Source organism: Xenopus laevis, chromosome 4L, assembly GCF_017654675.1.
Source record: "Xenopus laevis strain J_2021 chromosome 4L, Xenopus_laevis_v10.1, whole genome shotgun sequence".
In the NCBI taxonomy this organism is placed as follows: domain Eukaryota; kingdom Metazoa; phylum Chordata; class Amphibia; order Anura; family Pipidae; genus Xenopus; species Xenopus laevis.
The window spans coordinates 97,595,004-97,611,690 of NC_054377.1; the positions used below are offsets into that span (position 1 = coordinate 97,595,004).

General features: G+C 39.4%; 2 protein-coding genes across 2 annotated transcripts in view; one reads left to right on the forward strand and one right to left on the reverse strand.

The window, feature by feature from the left end:
• Positions 1-1,647, reverse strand: part of alg14.L (ALG14, UDP-N-acetylglucosaminyltransferase subunit L homeolog) — a 21,357-nt gene extending 19,710 nt beyond the window's left edge. Inside the window, exon 1 of the mRNA XM_018258538.2 lies at positions 1,396-1,647. Within this exon, the coding sequence (XP_018114027.1) occupies positions 1,396-1,537 (142 nt within the window). The 5' untranslated portion in view covers positions 1,538-1,647. The remainder of the gene's footprint in view (positions 1-1,395) is intronic.
• Positions 1,648-7,812: 6,165 nt separating this feature from the next.
• tlcd4.L (TLC domain containing 4 L homeolog) overlaps positions 7,813-16,687 on the forward strand; it is a 31,702-nt gene continuing 22,827 nt past the window's right edge. Inside the window, exons 1-2 of the mRNA XM_018258539.2 lie at positions 7,813-8,217; positions 13,599-13,759. Of these exons, the coding sequence (XP_018114028.1) occupies positions 13,605-13,759 (155 nt within the window). The 5' untranslated portion in view covers positions 7,813-8,217; positions 13,599-13,604. The remainder of the gene's footprint in view (positions 8,218-13,598; positions 13,760-16,687) is intronic.

Consider the following 16,687-nt stretch of genomic DNA (forward strand, 5'->3'; position numbering starts at 1 on the left):
GGCTGGTACGCAGCCGAAACGTTAGTTTTTTCTAATAAAATAATTTATATTCTCATAAGCCCTGAGAGTGCGGGTCTCTGCTTTGGAGGACTATATATATATATATATAATATATATATATATATATATATATATATATATATATATATATATATATATATATATATATATATATATATATATATATATAAAGATATAGATATAGATATAGATATAGATATAGATATAGATATATATATATATATATATATAACCAAAGGAATGGTGCACTCCGTAGACAAAATTAATACCTGGGTGCCAGCATGGGAAATAAGCAGTGAAAAAGGATTGCGGCACTCACAGGGATCACTTCATTTCAGGGGCTCAAAAGTATTTGGACAAATTAAAAAACTGAAAATAAAATGTTAATTTCTAATACTTGGTTGAAAACCCTTTGCTGACAATGACAGCCTGAAGACTTGAACTCATGGACATCACCAGATTTTGGATTTCCTCCTTTTTAATGCTCTGCCAGGCCTTTACTGCATTACACTGCACAGCAACGCCTTTTTATGCAGGAGAGAGATGATTCTATTTGTGTATATATATATATATATATATATATATATATATATATATATATATATATATATATATACATACACACACACACACACACAGTATGTATATGGATCAGGAACAGAGGAGGAACGGGCTTGGTAGACGGAGGGTAGGACTACACGGACGATTTTGGCGCGACAAAACTCCAGCAACAAATCGCTGGCGACAAATCGCTGCCAACAAATCGCATGCAAGGAAATAAGGTAAGTGAATACATTATGGAATGAAGTTGCTGCACGCTGCGTCTGCATCAGACAGTCGTTGACCCGATGCGACTTCATTCGACATTTCTATCTTTTACCTTATTTCCGTCGCATGTGATTTGTCGCAGGCGTTTTGTCGCAGCTCGTTGGATCGTGCCGAAAACGTCCATGTACTCCTACCCAGAGTCATGGTTGCGCGGTGGAAAATGGGGCGGAGCTTCTGTTGGGTTTATTTAATGGGCGTGGCCATGTGTGTACTGGCCATTTTCTTTTTTTTATTGGGGCTCAATTATATTAGTTGCCACTTGGCCCCCTACCCAAGGGCCGAGGTGACAAATGGGTTGACAGTCTCTTTACTACATTCTACTATTTTGATTTCAAGACTGTTGCCCTGTTGCTAGGGCAATTAACCTCTAGCAACCACATAACTTAAATTCCAAGCCTGAGACTGCAAAAATGTAAACAAATTCAAAACTCTATTCCATACCATACATTTATTTATTTTAATGCGAACTAGGTAATAATGCTAAATATATATGGTACGCGTCAGTTTGAAACTCAAAACAACAGTGTGAAGTACATCACCACTCACCTGAACCGGCAACTACCATCAGGCTGACAGAACCTTTTGTCCCAGGTCTGCACTCAAGACCCTGCCGCAAAACCAGCCATACCCGAAGTGCCAAAAGCAGGGCTATCAAACAGAGCACAGCCACCAACCACAAATGCTCCATCCATACGACCAAAGTTAGACGCAATTCCCAACACTGCTACTCTTTCCAGACTTCACTTCCGCCACGCAACGTCACGTCTTAGCGTCTCACTATAGCAACGTCGCAACATCCTTATTGGCTGGGACTTCATAATGGAGCAACTATGACCACGTGACTAGAAGTGACATTTGATGGAGCCGTTTTAAAACTAGTGGAAAGATGAATTCAAAGTAATGCCGCGGTCTGCCATTATTTGAGTTGCGCTGCTCAGATGTGTTTTCGGGAGTGGTATATTGAATGTACTAAATAATTACAGCAACGGCGTTTCATGCAGGAGAGAGAATGATTTCACCCCCACACCTACCTATTTGTATATATTATATATATGTATATATTCACACACAGCATGTATATGGTTCAGGTACGGAGGAGGAACGGACTTGGTAGACAGAGTCACGGTTGCGTGATGGAAAATGGGGCGGAGCTTAGGATGGGTTTATGTAATGGGCGTGGCTTGAGGCTCAGGGCGTGGTTTGGTATCAGTGCCCATGTGTGTTCTGACCATTTTATTGGGGCACAATAATATTTGTTGCCACTTGGCCCCCTACCGAGGGGCCGAGGTGACCAATGGCTTGATAATTGGGGTCCCATGATTCCTGATAGTGGCCCTGCTGGTAGGTACATAGTTTATTGATGTTTTGCATTCTCCCTATGCTTTTGCATTAGGAGCTTTAGTCAGCTATATTATGTTGCGTGTGTGTGTTAAAGTAAGATCGTGTTGTGTTACACTAAACACTGAAGACTTTACACAAAATAAAAGGCAAACTGGGTCCAAAGCTTTAGAAACAGTATTGTCCTTGAGAAAGAAGCGATCACCCAAAACACAATAGAGTGATTGGCATTGGCAGTACTATGCTGCCTCAATGTGAGCTCCTTTCTGCTTTATGGGTGGACAGTGCATGCCAGGGGAGTGCCCATAGAGCTGAAATGAACAGCAACAAACCAGACATTACAAGTTGTATTGGAGCATAAGAACCAGTCAAGACAAAGGCTCCTCTTGGTATTGCCTTGAGACAGTGCAGCACAGTAGATCTTATACACACCGATCTTAGAGTAAAGCTGTCTATACATAGGCCAATATACAATTTAGCGTGGAAAAGTGGTCAAAGTACCCCATTATGATTCCTAGAGGGAAAGCCACAGCTTCCAGAGGGTGAAGAAAGAATTTCTGACTTACAGATAGCCAAGATCCAGAAAATTCCAGAAAGGTTAAATTGTTTTGTCAGGGTCTGAACAGGCTAATAAAGGATTCATGGGTTCAACAGGCAATATTTTAGGGATATTTTTGTATCTGTAAAGATTCCAGAATCATTTTGTGATGTCTCCTGTTCCATTCAGCAAAATGAATAAAAAGATATTACTGAAGTACATAGAACAGCTCTCAAAGAGCGACTGCACCCATTCAAATTCATCAAAAGGGAAAAGGCTTCTATTCCCCATTATTCATGTAAAAAAAAAAACAGGGGATTCCAATCCTGTTCTAGATTAAATTAAAGTAAACCAATGTTTGGAGTACATAGAACAGCTCTCAAAGAGCAATTGTACCTGTTCCAAATTGTAATCTGATGGAAAGTTGTTTTGAATCAACAACTGTGTTAGACAGCAATTCAAGTAAGTCAGACAACATGACAACAGTATATTACTTGTGGATTCAGGGAGGTACACAAAACTTCCAACTCATGAAGGAGTTAACACCCATCATGACGGGCACAATTCAGTCTTGATGCAGTGTGTCTAAAAGGGAAAAACAATGACATACATGCATATTTCTTAAGCAGCAATCTGGAATTAAATCACTGAACAATACTGACGATAGTTAGAAAAGTGGGGGCAACCAATAATAGATCTTATAGCAAAACGGAGAAACAAGGAAGTACTGTTCAAAGTTCCAGAGCTACAGGCAGAGGCAATAGATATTTTTTCAAAAAAGTTGGCAAAATGGTCTATGCATTTTCCTTTCAGTTTTTTTATTCAAAGAAAAATAAAACAATAAGATCAGACACATCATAGCTATTTTTTGAGAATGGATCAGGAGGCATTTGTACCCACAACTGAAGAGACTTGATTGTGTTGCATCTAATTCCACATCTCCTGATACTTGGACTGGTAAGGCATCCACAAATCCAAACACCAGCCCTCTGGGAAAGTTCGACCAAAGATGGTCTGCCTACAACAGTTGTGGACACAATGTTAAATCCAAGAAGCAGGTCTACATATAAAACATCAAAAACCATGAGCTGGTTTTTGAGCTGTTAAAAGAGTTACCATTAAAAAGTGTTTCAGCAGCTAGCATCCTGGATTCTTTACAGACAGGTTTAGAAATAGGTTGAATCTTCATAACACTACCTTTTGAGGTTTTTGCAATATCAGCATTCACCCGAAGACTATGGGCCAGTTTATGGCCGCTGTGAAAAGTATGAGACCTCCAAGAAGAAATGATACTTCCACTTGGTATTTGCCATTATTGTTGTATACACTAATGCAATATTCATTCTAAGCTATGTATCAAGTTTTTGAAGTGAATCTTACTTTGGAAAACTGATTTACAGTAATAGTTTTAGCCAAAGGGTCAGTGATCCAATGAGCTCCAGGCACTGTCAGCATCTGAACCATTCACTACAGTTCACTATGATAAAGCGGTATTATAGGGGTTGTTCACCTTTGCGTTAACTTTTAGCATGATATAGAGAGTAATATTCTGAAACAATTTGCAATTGGTTTTCATTTGTTATTATTTATGATTTTGAGTTATTTAGCTTCTTATACAGAGGCTCTTCAGTTTGCAATTTCAGCAATCAGGTTGCGTAGGTCCAAATTATGGACCCTAGCCACCTTCAATATTTTGAAAAATAACTGCAGATTAGAGAAAATCTTTCCTTTGGGGAAAAATAGTCAAACAGCAACAATTTCTACAAAAAGTAATTGAATTGTGTCCTACATTAAAAGTTGTAAGCACTGTATAGGCAAAGAGATTCCAGAATGGGGTATGGCACACTCCCTGAAAGTCATCAGTATATCTTCAGCAATACAGATGCAAGTTTTGTAAGATGTGTGTAGAGCTGCAGCTTGGAGTTCTTTCTCAACTTTACTGAAACATTACCACATAGAGGTAAAATCAAATCAACAGCTGAGAGTCTTCTACAAGCTGAAGATTTTAGATTAGATTAATGGCATTATCATTAGCTAGCACCATTAACAAGACTTTTGCTTCTGTTTTTCTCTTTTATACATTTTTAATGTATAAAAGTCAGAGGTGCGGGCAGAGGTCATCCACTTTATGGCGATACTATCTATTAGCCAGGATGTCAAAATGTGGTGAGCATAATTTTTGTCATTTATATACATGTCTACTTAAAATTAGTATACAATCCCTTTAACTGCAGGGCTGTGGTCCATTATACAAACACCACATGACACAAACTATAAACAGAAAGAACATCATCTGGAGAATTTAGGGTAAAGGCGTGGGGCCATCCGACTGGCGTCCATGAACGATATCTGGCCGAAAGTCGCCAAGATGTTGACTGGGCAGGTTAAAAATCCCGTTGGATCACAGCCGCATCTGTTCTTGATTCGGTCCCATGATCAGACCGCCCATATTGCCTACATTCTGATCCGATTTTTGGGCCCTAGGGCCCACGATCGGTTCACCCCGATATACAGTAGCCCACCTCAATGTGGGCATATTGGGGAGAGATCCGCTCGTTTGGCAATCTCCCTGTGTATGGCCACCGTAAGGGCTAAACTACACAAGAGATTTTGTAGGGTGGTGTGCGAACGACAAAATGCATTGTTCAAGTCGAAGTGTAGTTGCATGGACCATAAAATAATGGGAATGATACAAAAATTTACCAACCAATGCGAATGTTGGATTGGAACGCAGCATGCGGAGTCTTCATCGGATGAGATAAAATCTGATGGTGTCTGGCAGACTTTTTTCCCCATTGAAATACATTGACTGTGAGATGTAGCTGCACTAACAAACTATACCATCAGACTTTACATTCTAACTATAGGGGGATCAGATTTCATAGGATCCTACAATTCTTGTGCACTTGTTTGGTGTTGTGTGGCAAGATCAGATAAAATCTGATCAAAATCTCCAGTGGAATTTAGTTTAGGAGTTTAGTGGAGTTTAGCTACAGGGCTATTCAAAGCGTTTTCCAGTTCAGAAGGTAAGCTACAAAATTTTATAATCGTATGCAGTTATCCTAATTCATTCTTAGCCCTAGAAATGCAGATAAAAGAAAATATAACTTTACTAAATTATTAAAGTTAAATGAGTAAGAGTTTTGTTGGTCTGAAAAGTAGCAGTGCCAACATATTCAGAGCTAGGCCAAGAGGTACTTGAGCCCTGGGTAAAGCCGCTAAGTCATGTGCATAAAGCCTATGGGGTAGGTTTATCAAAGAGTGAAGTTAAAGATCACCACAGTCTTCTAAAGTGAAATTCCGCCACTCTCCATTAATTTCTATGGGATTTTCAAAGAATCACTTTCACCCATTGATAAATACTCTTTTAAAAATCCCATAGAAATTAATGATGAGTGGCGGTATTTCACACTAGAGGACTGTGGTGATCTTTAACTTCACTCTTTGATAAATATACCCCTATGTCACACAGGGTGTATTCTGTGTAGTGTTTCATTCAGATAACAGGAATCGACCTGTCAGTAGGTGTGTGGTTTCTGGCCAAATCTGGATTAAGCCATATAAATATATGACAATGCACAGCCTGTTTCTGGGACCTTTTTGCTCTCTGCGGAGACGGTGCCCATGTACCTCAGGCCTAAGGTCTTTATTCCAAAGATAATCATATGGCCCTATGGTCAGGAACTAAATAACCTGCCTGTATGACTTGTAGGGGCAGATTTACATAGGGTCGAATATCGAGGGTTAATTAACCCTCGATATTCAACTGCCGAATGTAAATCCTTTGACTTCGAATATCGAAGTCGAAGGATTTACCGCAAATAGTTAGATCAAATGATCGAACGAAAAATCGTTCGATCGAACGATTAAAACCTTCAAATCGTTCGATTCGAAGGATTTTAATCCATCGATCGAACAATTTTTCTTCAACCAATTTTTCTTCGACCAAAAAACATTAGAAAGCCTATGGGGACCTTCCCCATAGGCTAACATTGCACTTCGGTAGGTTTTAGGTGGCGAAGTAGGGGGTTGAGAGTACTTCGATTATCGAATGGTCGAATATTCGAACGATTTTTAGTTCGATTCGAAGGTCGAAGTAGCCAATTCGATGGTCGAAGTAGCCAAAAAAATCATTTGAAATTTGAAGTTTTTTTTATTCTATTCCTCCACTCAAGCTAAGTAAATGGGCCCCGTAGTGTAAGAAGGGAATCCATGAAGAGAAGTTAAGCTGGCCATAGACGCAAAAATCTGATTGTACTAAACGAGGATTCGTAAGATTTTTGGACCGTGGGGGGAGAGTCCCGTCATTTTTCGTCCGGCGAAGATTAGTCGTTTGGTCGATCGGACAGGTTAAAAGATTTCTGTCGGCTGCCGATAATATCTCTGCATGTATTGCTGATTGTGCGATTTTCAGTGGGAGACTGTTACCAGCTTTTGTCGGACATAACTTTTGTATGATTGGTGTCAGGGGCAGAACATCGGCTAATCTGTTAATTTCTACTTTATTTGATCGGAATGTTTAATGGCAGGTCGGGAGATGGGGAAGTCCGATCGTACGTTGATTCGTACGATTGGATCTTTGCGTCCGTGGCCAGTTAAAAGGTGGCCATAGACGCAAAGATCTTATCGTATGAATCGAGGATTCGTACGATTTTCGGACTGTGTGCAGAGAGTCCGGCGAAGATCGGTCGTTTGGTCGATCGGACAGGTTTGATTTTGTCCCGACCGTAATCCGATCATTCCGCCATAGGTTTAACCCCGATATAGCCATGCCTGTTAGTGGCATATCGGGGAAAGATCGGCTCGTTTGGCGATGTCGCCAAACGAGTGGATCTTTGCGTCTGTGGCCAGCTTTAGAGACCGCTTGCAGTGCCATAGGGCTTTGGAAAATCCCTGTTCCCAAAATATTCTGTTCTCACCCCTAAACAAATTTGGGTGAAAGAGACATGTAAAAGCGCTTTCCCATGCAGCCTCAATACCTCCCTCATTCCTCCATTGTGTGACTCATCCACGCTCTTCGCCTCTCACGAACCGACTATTAAGCACCGAAGGGATTTATCGACGTGCTGCAAAATCACTTTGCCAACAGACAGGATGCAGCAGCAGCATCTCCCAGTCCTGCTGTAACAACCTGCCAGTTCTCAAGCACTGCCTCTAGTCTTTCACTGCAGCGCGACCCTGGCCGGCACACTAGGGGTTAAGCCCTGCTGTAACTCGATCTGGCCTCTGCTGCACAGGCTCTATAGCGATACTCACTACCCAAGCTTCTCTCACAGCATCTCCAGCCTAGCTCGGATCGCCTCCATTTCTGCTAGGCTCTGACACAGAATCCCGGCAGGAACGTATTGGCTTCCCGCTGAGCTTCTGCGCCTTCAAACCCTCCCCCTTCCCGGTCCAGTAATGAGAGCAGCCAGCATGGATATCGGCAGCTAGACACAAGCTGAGGGGCTGCGGATGAGCCCACTTACAGCTGCACACGGGCCTGCATGTAGGTAAGCACATATCCCTCTTATACCCCCCCATCAACATGGATTCTTAGGCTTGTCAAAACCCATAATGAGAATTCCCCCCGTCACCTGGGACTATAACTTCCCCGGACAGGTAAAGAGTGACGGAAATTGTACGTTACTCCTGACTGCAAAGCTTTCCACACCTTGTTTTGTTCTGTTTTCCCAAAGAAACCTCCCCTTCCTCTCTATGAACACGTTCAATATCAATTTGCCGTGGGCTGTTGTTATGTGGGGTTTAGAGCTGGCACAGTATTGTCATGTCACAAAGAAGTATTAATAGTTGAGCAATGCCCTCCCATGTGAGTAGGAACACCTGTACATGGATTGGGAGCAGAGCAGGCATGTTCAGCAATGGCATGTTCCCTGCAAACGTGAGAACTTCCCAGTTATGAATGTCGCCTTTGACTCTGAGAGATGAGTTTGGAACAAACAAGACACTTACAGCATTTGGGCTGTGTCACACTGTGACATGTCTGTGCAATTTTATTTTTGACCAGATTTTAGGTATACATATTAACAGCAACTTGGTCATTTTTGATTTCAGTTATTACATAGTTTCTATTTTTATGAATGAAAAAAAAACCAAACAAAAAACAACTATATACAAATTGCTATGTTTATGGGCTGCAGACCTTAGACCAGTGGTCCCAACCAGTAGCATGTGAGCAACATGTTGCTCTCCAACCCCTTGGAGTGGCCTCAAAGCAGGTGCTTATTTTTGAATTCCAGGCTTGGAGGCAAGTTTTGGTTGTATAAAAACCAGATGTACTGCCAAACAGAACCTCCTGAAGGCTACCAGTCCACATAGGGGCTACCAATAGCCAATCACAGCCCTTATTTAGCACCACCCAGGAACATTTTCCATGCTTGTGTTGCGCTCCAACTCTGAATGTTGCTCACGGTTGAAAAAGGTTGGGGACCCCCTGCCTTAGTATTTAGGAAACTTTTTGCAGGAGACGCAAAGTTGAAGTCTTCACATGGGATAACCCACACTCCACTCTAGCTGTTTCCATTTATATCTCCGCAAATATCTCCTTTCCAAGTAAATAATAAGCAAATCAATGGACATACCTTCCTTTGCTGACAGTTGATTGTTGAGGTAATTTTCATATTTGTACCTGCCTATTTCTATTGAAATTGATAAGGGATGCAACATAGCCAGGTATTCCTTTTGCCAGGCAATCCCTGTGGCTCTTCAGGGCAGTGTGCATGCACAGTAGAATAAAATCAGAACTCCAGGTAAAAAAAAAGGCAAACCTATATACTGTATACTCTACTGTGCTGGAAAACAGCCCAGGACTGAATCAAAGATCCGGAGACAGGAGAGAAGAAGGCAGTGCTGCTCTAACTGGAATACCATCACTGTGGTGTGCCTAACAAATTGGAGTGGTAGGCCTAGGAAATGCATTTCATCACTGAGATTTATAGGATTAGTGGCAACAACAAATGTTTTTCAGGTTTCAAATATAGCAACAGTTAAGTCTATTTGACGTCGCTGTTAAATGTTTTTCTGTGGACTAAGGGAAAATAGTCTGTGCCATAAAGGAAAACAGTGTGGTTTTTTTTCCCTTAGGGGAATTATTGTCTAATTATAACACTCCGGCTTGTCATTTGGTATTCTAGTTGAGCAAAACAAGGAGTCTGCCATTTCAGAACAATGCTTTGTTCCAAAGTTATTGCAGCCAGAAATTTAACATTGACAGATTTGTCATTGCAGTACCACGTTTAACCTGTTTTACAGGGAAGCAGATCTTTTTTACAGACTATAATAGAACATCACAACAATCCATGATTTGCACTAAAGACAAAACACCTTTTGTTACAGCATTGCTTTTGAATTAAATAGTCCCTATCTATCTGAGCTTTGATCTGTTTGCTGCAGGAAGAGCAATAAAAACAAACATTTTTGTAAACTTTTGTGTCAATGTGTTTCATTCCCACCTTATTCCAATACTACAGTATAACCTGTACCTAAGTTCACAAAAGGTGCAACAAGTGTGTGCAAAACACTACAGCTGCATTCTATTATTTTTCAATTATTTCTCCACACTTATTTGCATTTTTTGTTATATTTTCTTTAAAATCTGTTTTCGTATAAAATTGTATATTTTTTCCCCTGATCATAGTGCATTTTTTTAAATAAAGCAGTACATGTGAAGGGCACTGTAGTCATCAAACCAAATTTAAAGTTTACACCAAAGTCTATATAGGTAAAAAAGGAAGGAGACATTATCAGCAGTTATTGTAGTTACACACAGGCTAACTGTATAGTGCACATACATTTATAATCAAAAAGGAAAATGTGTTTTACTCCCCACATTCAGTTTTGAGATTGAGCCCCTTTTATCAATAGTTGTAAAACCAAGCATCGAATTAGACACAATTGTTACCTTAGATGATACGTCTGAAATATTAGGGTCTCCAAATATAAAGTGATAACTCACTGCAAAAAAGAAGAGCTCTGAGCCCTTAGCACAGGGAGCGGATAAACCGAAAAACCTTTTGGAGCAGGCACTCGATCAAGGCAAACTTCCACCAGGCGATTAGTTAGAGTGAAGAGAGTTTATTGTGTCCACAGTTACCTAATACATAATTCTGATGGGAATCATAGAAATCGGAAAAGTGGCGATATAACAACAACAAAAAAACATTGCCTGGGAATATTTTGCACCATTCATTATCAATCAAGTCGTGTCCTTAGAATTCTATTCAGGTAATTAGCACAAGAGAATACATTTCAACTCGTACCTAACAATCCTGTTTTCTTGGATGCAATTACAGAACATTCAAGTACTTTTAAGATAGATTATCAAGTATTAACCAAAGTCTACTCATATCTGGCCAATAGGCAGGCCTGTTGGTGTCCCATATATGAACCAATAAAATGCTGCTTTTATAAGGCCATATATGGCTACCTTTATAGAGAGACACACTTTGATTGATTAACAGTACACAAATGGGTACAGCCAGGTCCATCTGTTTAATAGCTGATAACTGATACAATGGCTGCTTTAACAGCTTCCTTTAAAGGGGTGGTTCACCTTAAGGTTAACTTTTAGTATGTTATAGAATGGCCAGTTCTAAGCAATTTTTCTATTGGCCTTCATTAATTATTTTTTTTATAGTTTTTAAATTATTTGCCTTCTTCTTCTGACTCTTTCCAGTTTTCAGATGGGGTCACTGACCTCATCTAAACAAATGCTCTGTAAGGCTACACATTTATTATTAACACTCATTTTTCTATTCAGGCCTTCTCCCATTTCTTGTCCAGTCTCTTATGCAAATCAGTACATGGTTGCTATGGTAATTTGGACCTTATCAACCATATTGCTGAAATTGCAAACGGAAGAGCTGCTGAATAAAAAGCTAAATACCTTAAAAACCACAAATGATAAAAAATGGAATCCGATTACAAATTGTCTCAGAATAGCACTCTCTACATCATTCTAGTAATTTAAAGGAATTGTTCAGTATAAAAATAAAGACTGGGTAAATAGGATATTAAAATTTTTTTCTAATATAGTTAGTTAGCCATACATGTAGGGGCACATTTACTTAGCTCGATTGAAGGATTAGAATAAAAAATACTTCAAATTTCGAAGTTTTTTTTTTGGCTACTTCGACCATCGAATTGGCTACTTCGATCTTCGAATCGAACGATTCGAACTAAAAATCGTTTGACTATTCGACCATTTGATAGTCGAAGTACTGTCTCTTTAAAGGAGAAGGAAAGGCAAATTATAAATACGCCTCTAATCAAAGGCTTGTGGAAAAGGAACTTACGTAGCCTTTTAAAAGTTTTCTCCCTAGTATGATGTGGAAGGAGTAGCGCTCATAGGCAGACTGCAGCGGTGGACTCGGGTGACGTCATGCTGCACACAGCCTTCTTGTATCTTGCTGCCAGAGGCAGCCTTGATGCGCATTGGGTGTAATATTCATCTACTGCACAAGTCCTTCGTGCTGCCACTACTGATCTGCTGGCGCTGTAGTGATGCGCTTTTGGGGTCAAGTTTTTTTTTTTTTGCGCATGCGCAATACGGAGAAGTAGGTGAAGGAAGTGTCCTTTACCTTTCCAAGATGGCGCCTGTCTGATTAAATAAGTGCTGCGAACGAGGACAAGGATTACTGATGACTAGAGTGGACTATGTGACTCGCTACCTTAGTGATTTCAGAGGCCTTGGGGTGTACATTACAGGGAGATAAGTATTTACTTTTGCCTTTCCTTCTCCTTTAAAAAAAACTTCGACCACCTACTTCGCCACCTAAAACCTACCGAGCACCAATGTTAGCCTATGGGGAAGGTCGCCATAGGCTTTCTAGGCAATTTCTGATCGAAGGGAAAGCGTTCGATCGATTAAAATCCTTTGAATCGTTCGATTTGAAGGATTTAATTGTTCGATCAAACTATTCTTCCTTCAATCGTTCAATCTGTTATGTTAGATCACTCCAGCCTTTATAGATTATGTTTTTGGCTAACTTACTATATTAGAATTTTTTTTATTTTGCACAACCTATCTATTTACCCAGTTTTTATTTTTCATTGAACTGTTCCTTTAAAGGCGAACAACTCCTTTAATGAAATTCAAGGATTCCCCTCAGCAGGGCCAAAGATAAGAACTGTATCAACTAATGTTTCAATTTAAAACAGTTTTTAAAGAGTCAGTGATCCCCCCAGCTGGCTCAAAAAGACAAAAGGTAAAAAATTTAAATTTAAATTCCAATGTTAGAAAAACAAAATAGAAAACAAAATTATTTTAAAAAAGTCTTTATTTCTGCCAAACTGTTTGAAAACAACTGAAGAGTAAAAAGTGTTGGAAGGTGAACAACCCCTTTAAAGCACAAGAGCATCTCTTCCTGTGTGCACTGCGCTTTTCTACAATTTCTTTATTTATACGTAATGAACCATGTAGTATTTTTATAAGTAGCCACACATCATGTAAACCTTAGCAAGCATAGCTCCCATTATGGAAATAATGGCTAATGTAGATGTTATTCATGGAATCACTTCCTGTTCCTCAGTAAATCTGGGTAAGTATTGAGAGATTAGCATGTTTGACCCAAAGGCTAAATGAGTAGATTAGAATAATTAATTCTAAGCATACATTCCATTATACATTAATTCAGCACTAAAATGGTTTAATTATTTGTAAATGGAATAGCTACTGGAAACAGTATTTGTTTGTCTCGTACTATTCTTTCCACTGTTTATCCTGACTACACCCCTACCATTGACATTTTGCAACACTAGTCAGTTTTCCCCTAGCCAAGTTTCCATTTTCCGTGGTGCTTTGTAGGATCTATAATAGGTATGAGAAGTCACAATCTAAATTTCCTTATAACTAATCAGTTTTGCTTTTTTTCAGGTTACCATGGCTAGCTTTAGTCCTCTGACTGTCTTTATCTCAGTGACAAGCATAGCAGTATTTCAGTTCCTGTTTCATGTTGGAAGCTCTTGGCTCTCTGCACGTTTAACTGGTGGTTTCAGCAAGCTGAGTGCAAAGCAGAAGATTGAATGGAATTCTAGGTAATATAAATTAATACACTAATTAAGTGTAGAAATCTACTTTATAGATCATATTCACCTTTTCTGAATGCAAGGCTTGATAAAGGGCCCAGTGTGGCCCAAAACGTTGCCATGAATTGATGTCTACCCTTTGAGCTAATAAACCACTTTTTGCAACCACACAACGGATCAGTGTGCTACAGTGATTTTGGACTTTCTTATGGCTTGTTCTGAACCTGAGCAGGGGGTCTTATAGACTGTTTAACACCTGAAAAGGTACATTGGTAACAGGTAGAGCACTCTAATATTGTGTGGAATTTCCTTTTGCGTATTTTGGCTGACCTCCGCTCTGCTGTGTGTGTGCACACGTAGGTGGATCAAATTCAGATCAATTGAGCAGGGACACGGAGCAGATCCACTGCATATTTTTTGCAGGTTAAGTGCAGTGGAGCCTTTCAGCCCGTGTGCTCACAGCCTTAGGCAAGTGCCAAGTGCTGTTGTATCAGCTCCGGCACAAACACACACTTATTTCGATGTAGAAACTTTGCATTTTCGCTCCATAATCATCCAAGTGTATTTGCACCAGGGCTGACAGAATGGTTCTGAATGCGAAAAGAAGAGGAGACTACTGCCTATGTAGGGACTGAAATCAGCCTACCGTATATACTTAAGTATAAGCCGAGTTTTTCAGCCCCCAAAATATGCTGAAAAACTCTACCTCGGCTTATACTCGGGTCAAGCGCAAAAACGGTCTAAGAATAGTCGCCGGCGCCTAAGAATAGTCGCCGGCGTCCAAGAATAGTCGCCGGCGTCCAAGAATAGTCGCCGGCGTCCAAGAATAGTCTCCAAGAATATTCTCCGGCGTCCAAGAATGGTCGCCGGCATCCAAAAATGAGACGCCGGCACCTCCAATGGGAGCAGAAACCCTCAATTTTTTGATTGAAACATAGCAGAAGCTGCTGCATTTCTCACCCTAGGCTTATACTCGAGTCAATAAGCTGTCCCAGTTTTTGGAGGTAAAATTAGGTACCTCGTCTTATACTCGGGACGGCTTATACTCGAGTATATACGGTACGTATTTTAGCAAGCTGATTTTAGCCCATGCGTGGCACTAGCCATAGGGAAATGACACAAAAGATATAGTGTTTCCCAAACTCAGTCATGGCTACAGTTGGCGGCAAAAGGTCCCTTTTTTTCTCTCCACCACTTAACAAGCCAATCGCCAAAACAGCACAAAATTGCCAGAAGTTTTCTCGCAAGGAAACTTTGAACTGCTTTCGGACATTTTGTAGCCAATATTAATTGCAAGCGACAAGACGCCCTTTGTGTCATTACCCTTACATTTAAAATATCACTGTCTATGCTAAAAGTAAAATAATTTTAAATCTTAGAATAACAATATATTTTGTAAAAGCAGGTGAATGTAGTGATGTGGTTATTCATTGTGCATTAGGGCAGGAAAGATACTTTGGATTGCAGTATCTTATACTGCTTATAGTATGCTTATACTTTGAGAAGCGATCGACCATAATTTCATTAATTTATGATAAATTGCAGGTATAAAAATTCTAAATAAATGTATTTTTAATCAAAGGTATTAAACTGATTTAAATCATATAATCTGGATTGTTTCTGCTCCATTTTTTTGATTAAATGATTGTACCATCTGGGATTCTGATAGGGTTTCATATTCTGTGTACACTTCCTGAGCTTTGTAATGAAACATTTCTTGGCCCAGCTTCCACTGCAGCACTGAAATGCATTTCAGCATTAAATTTCACTGACTGGAGTCTAGGTGAAGTTTGATCCATCTTTGGGGAAGGTGAAGTAGCGTTTGCCATTCTCTTAGCAACGGGGAATGCAGAGATAGTGAAGAAGGAAATGCATATTTTTTTTAAGATGATTATTTCATAAGTACCTAAAGAATTATTTGACGTTATTCTGAAAAGTCTGATAACAAAGATGATAAACTGACTCTTAAGTATTTTCACAGAGACAAAGGAAAATATGCTTGTCGGACTTGACGTAGATTTGTATAAAATTCCCTATAATATTTTTATAATTTATTGCCAACTGAGTCTTACTATAACAAGTGAAGTTATAATAAAATAAAATAGTATTCAAGATTCAAGAAACTTTATTGTCAATATACTTGTTACAGTGTATTGAAATTTTGTTCCACTTAAGCTACCCCATGGTGCAAAATATAAAAGAAATGTATAATTAAAAAGAAGAATAAACAACCCGATAAATACATAAATAGCCTGCCAGAAATATTTCAATATAAAAAGGGAATTTCAAAGTTTAAAATCTTTTTTTTTTTTACTCCAAGGGGGTTATTTATTTGAGGTCGAGCTGTGTTTTTGCTGAAAAAGTTGACTGTTTCGAAGGTGGTTTCATTACAAACTGAAATTTTTTGGGATGAAAAAAAAATTTCAATATTTATTATGCCCCGAAGCTGCTAAAAGCTCAAATCCAAAAATACTGCAGCTAAAACCTTTCGAGGTCATGCAGAAGTCAATGGCAGAGGTCCCTTGTACCATTAGAAGATGTCTCTTTGCCTTCATGAATTCATTCAAAGTTTTCTAGGTTTTTTTAGCCAATAACTCATTCAATTCAAATATTCAAGTCCCCCCCCCAATTGCATTCAATCTAGTTTTGTTGCATTCAGGTATTTTCATAAATAAGCAAACATTTAAGTTGTGAGTTTATTCAAGGTAGAAAAAAAACCTCCCAAACTCGACCTTTGATAAATAGTCCCCCAAATGTATGACATTTATAAGTTTCCTTCCAGGGTATACAAATCCACTTCTCAGTACCACCCTTACTCCTTTCAACTGTAATCTATACTCAATATATCCAAAGTGACATGTGCCTTGTGCTAATGATTAATTTACCAATAATCATCTTCAGCGTATCCTAAGTAACATGTGCATATCGTACTAATGA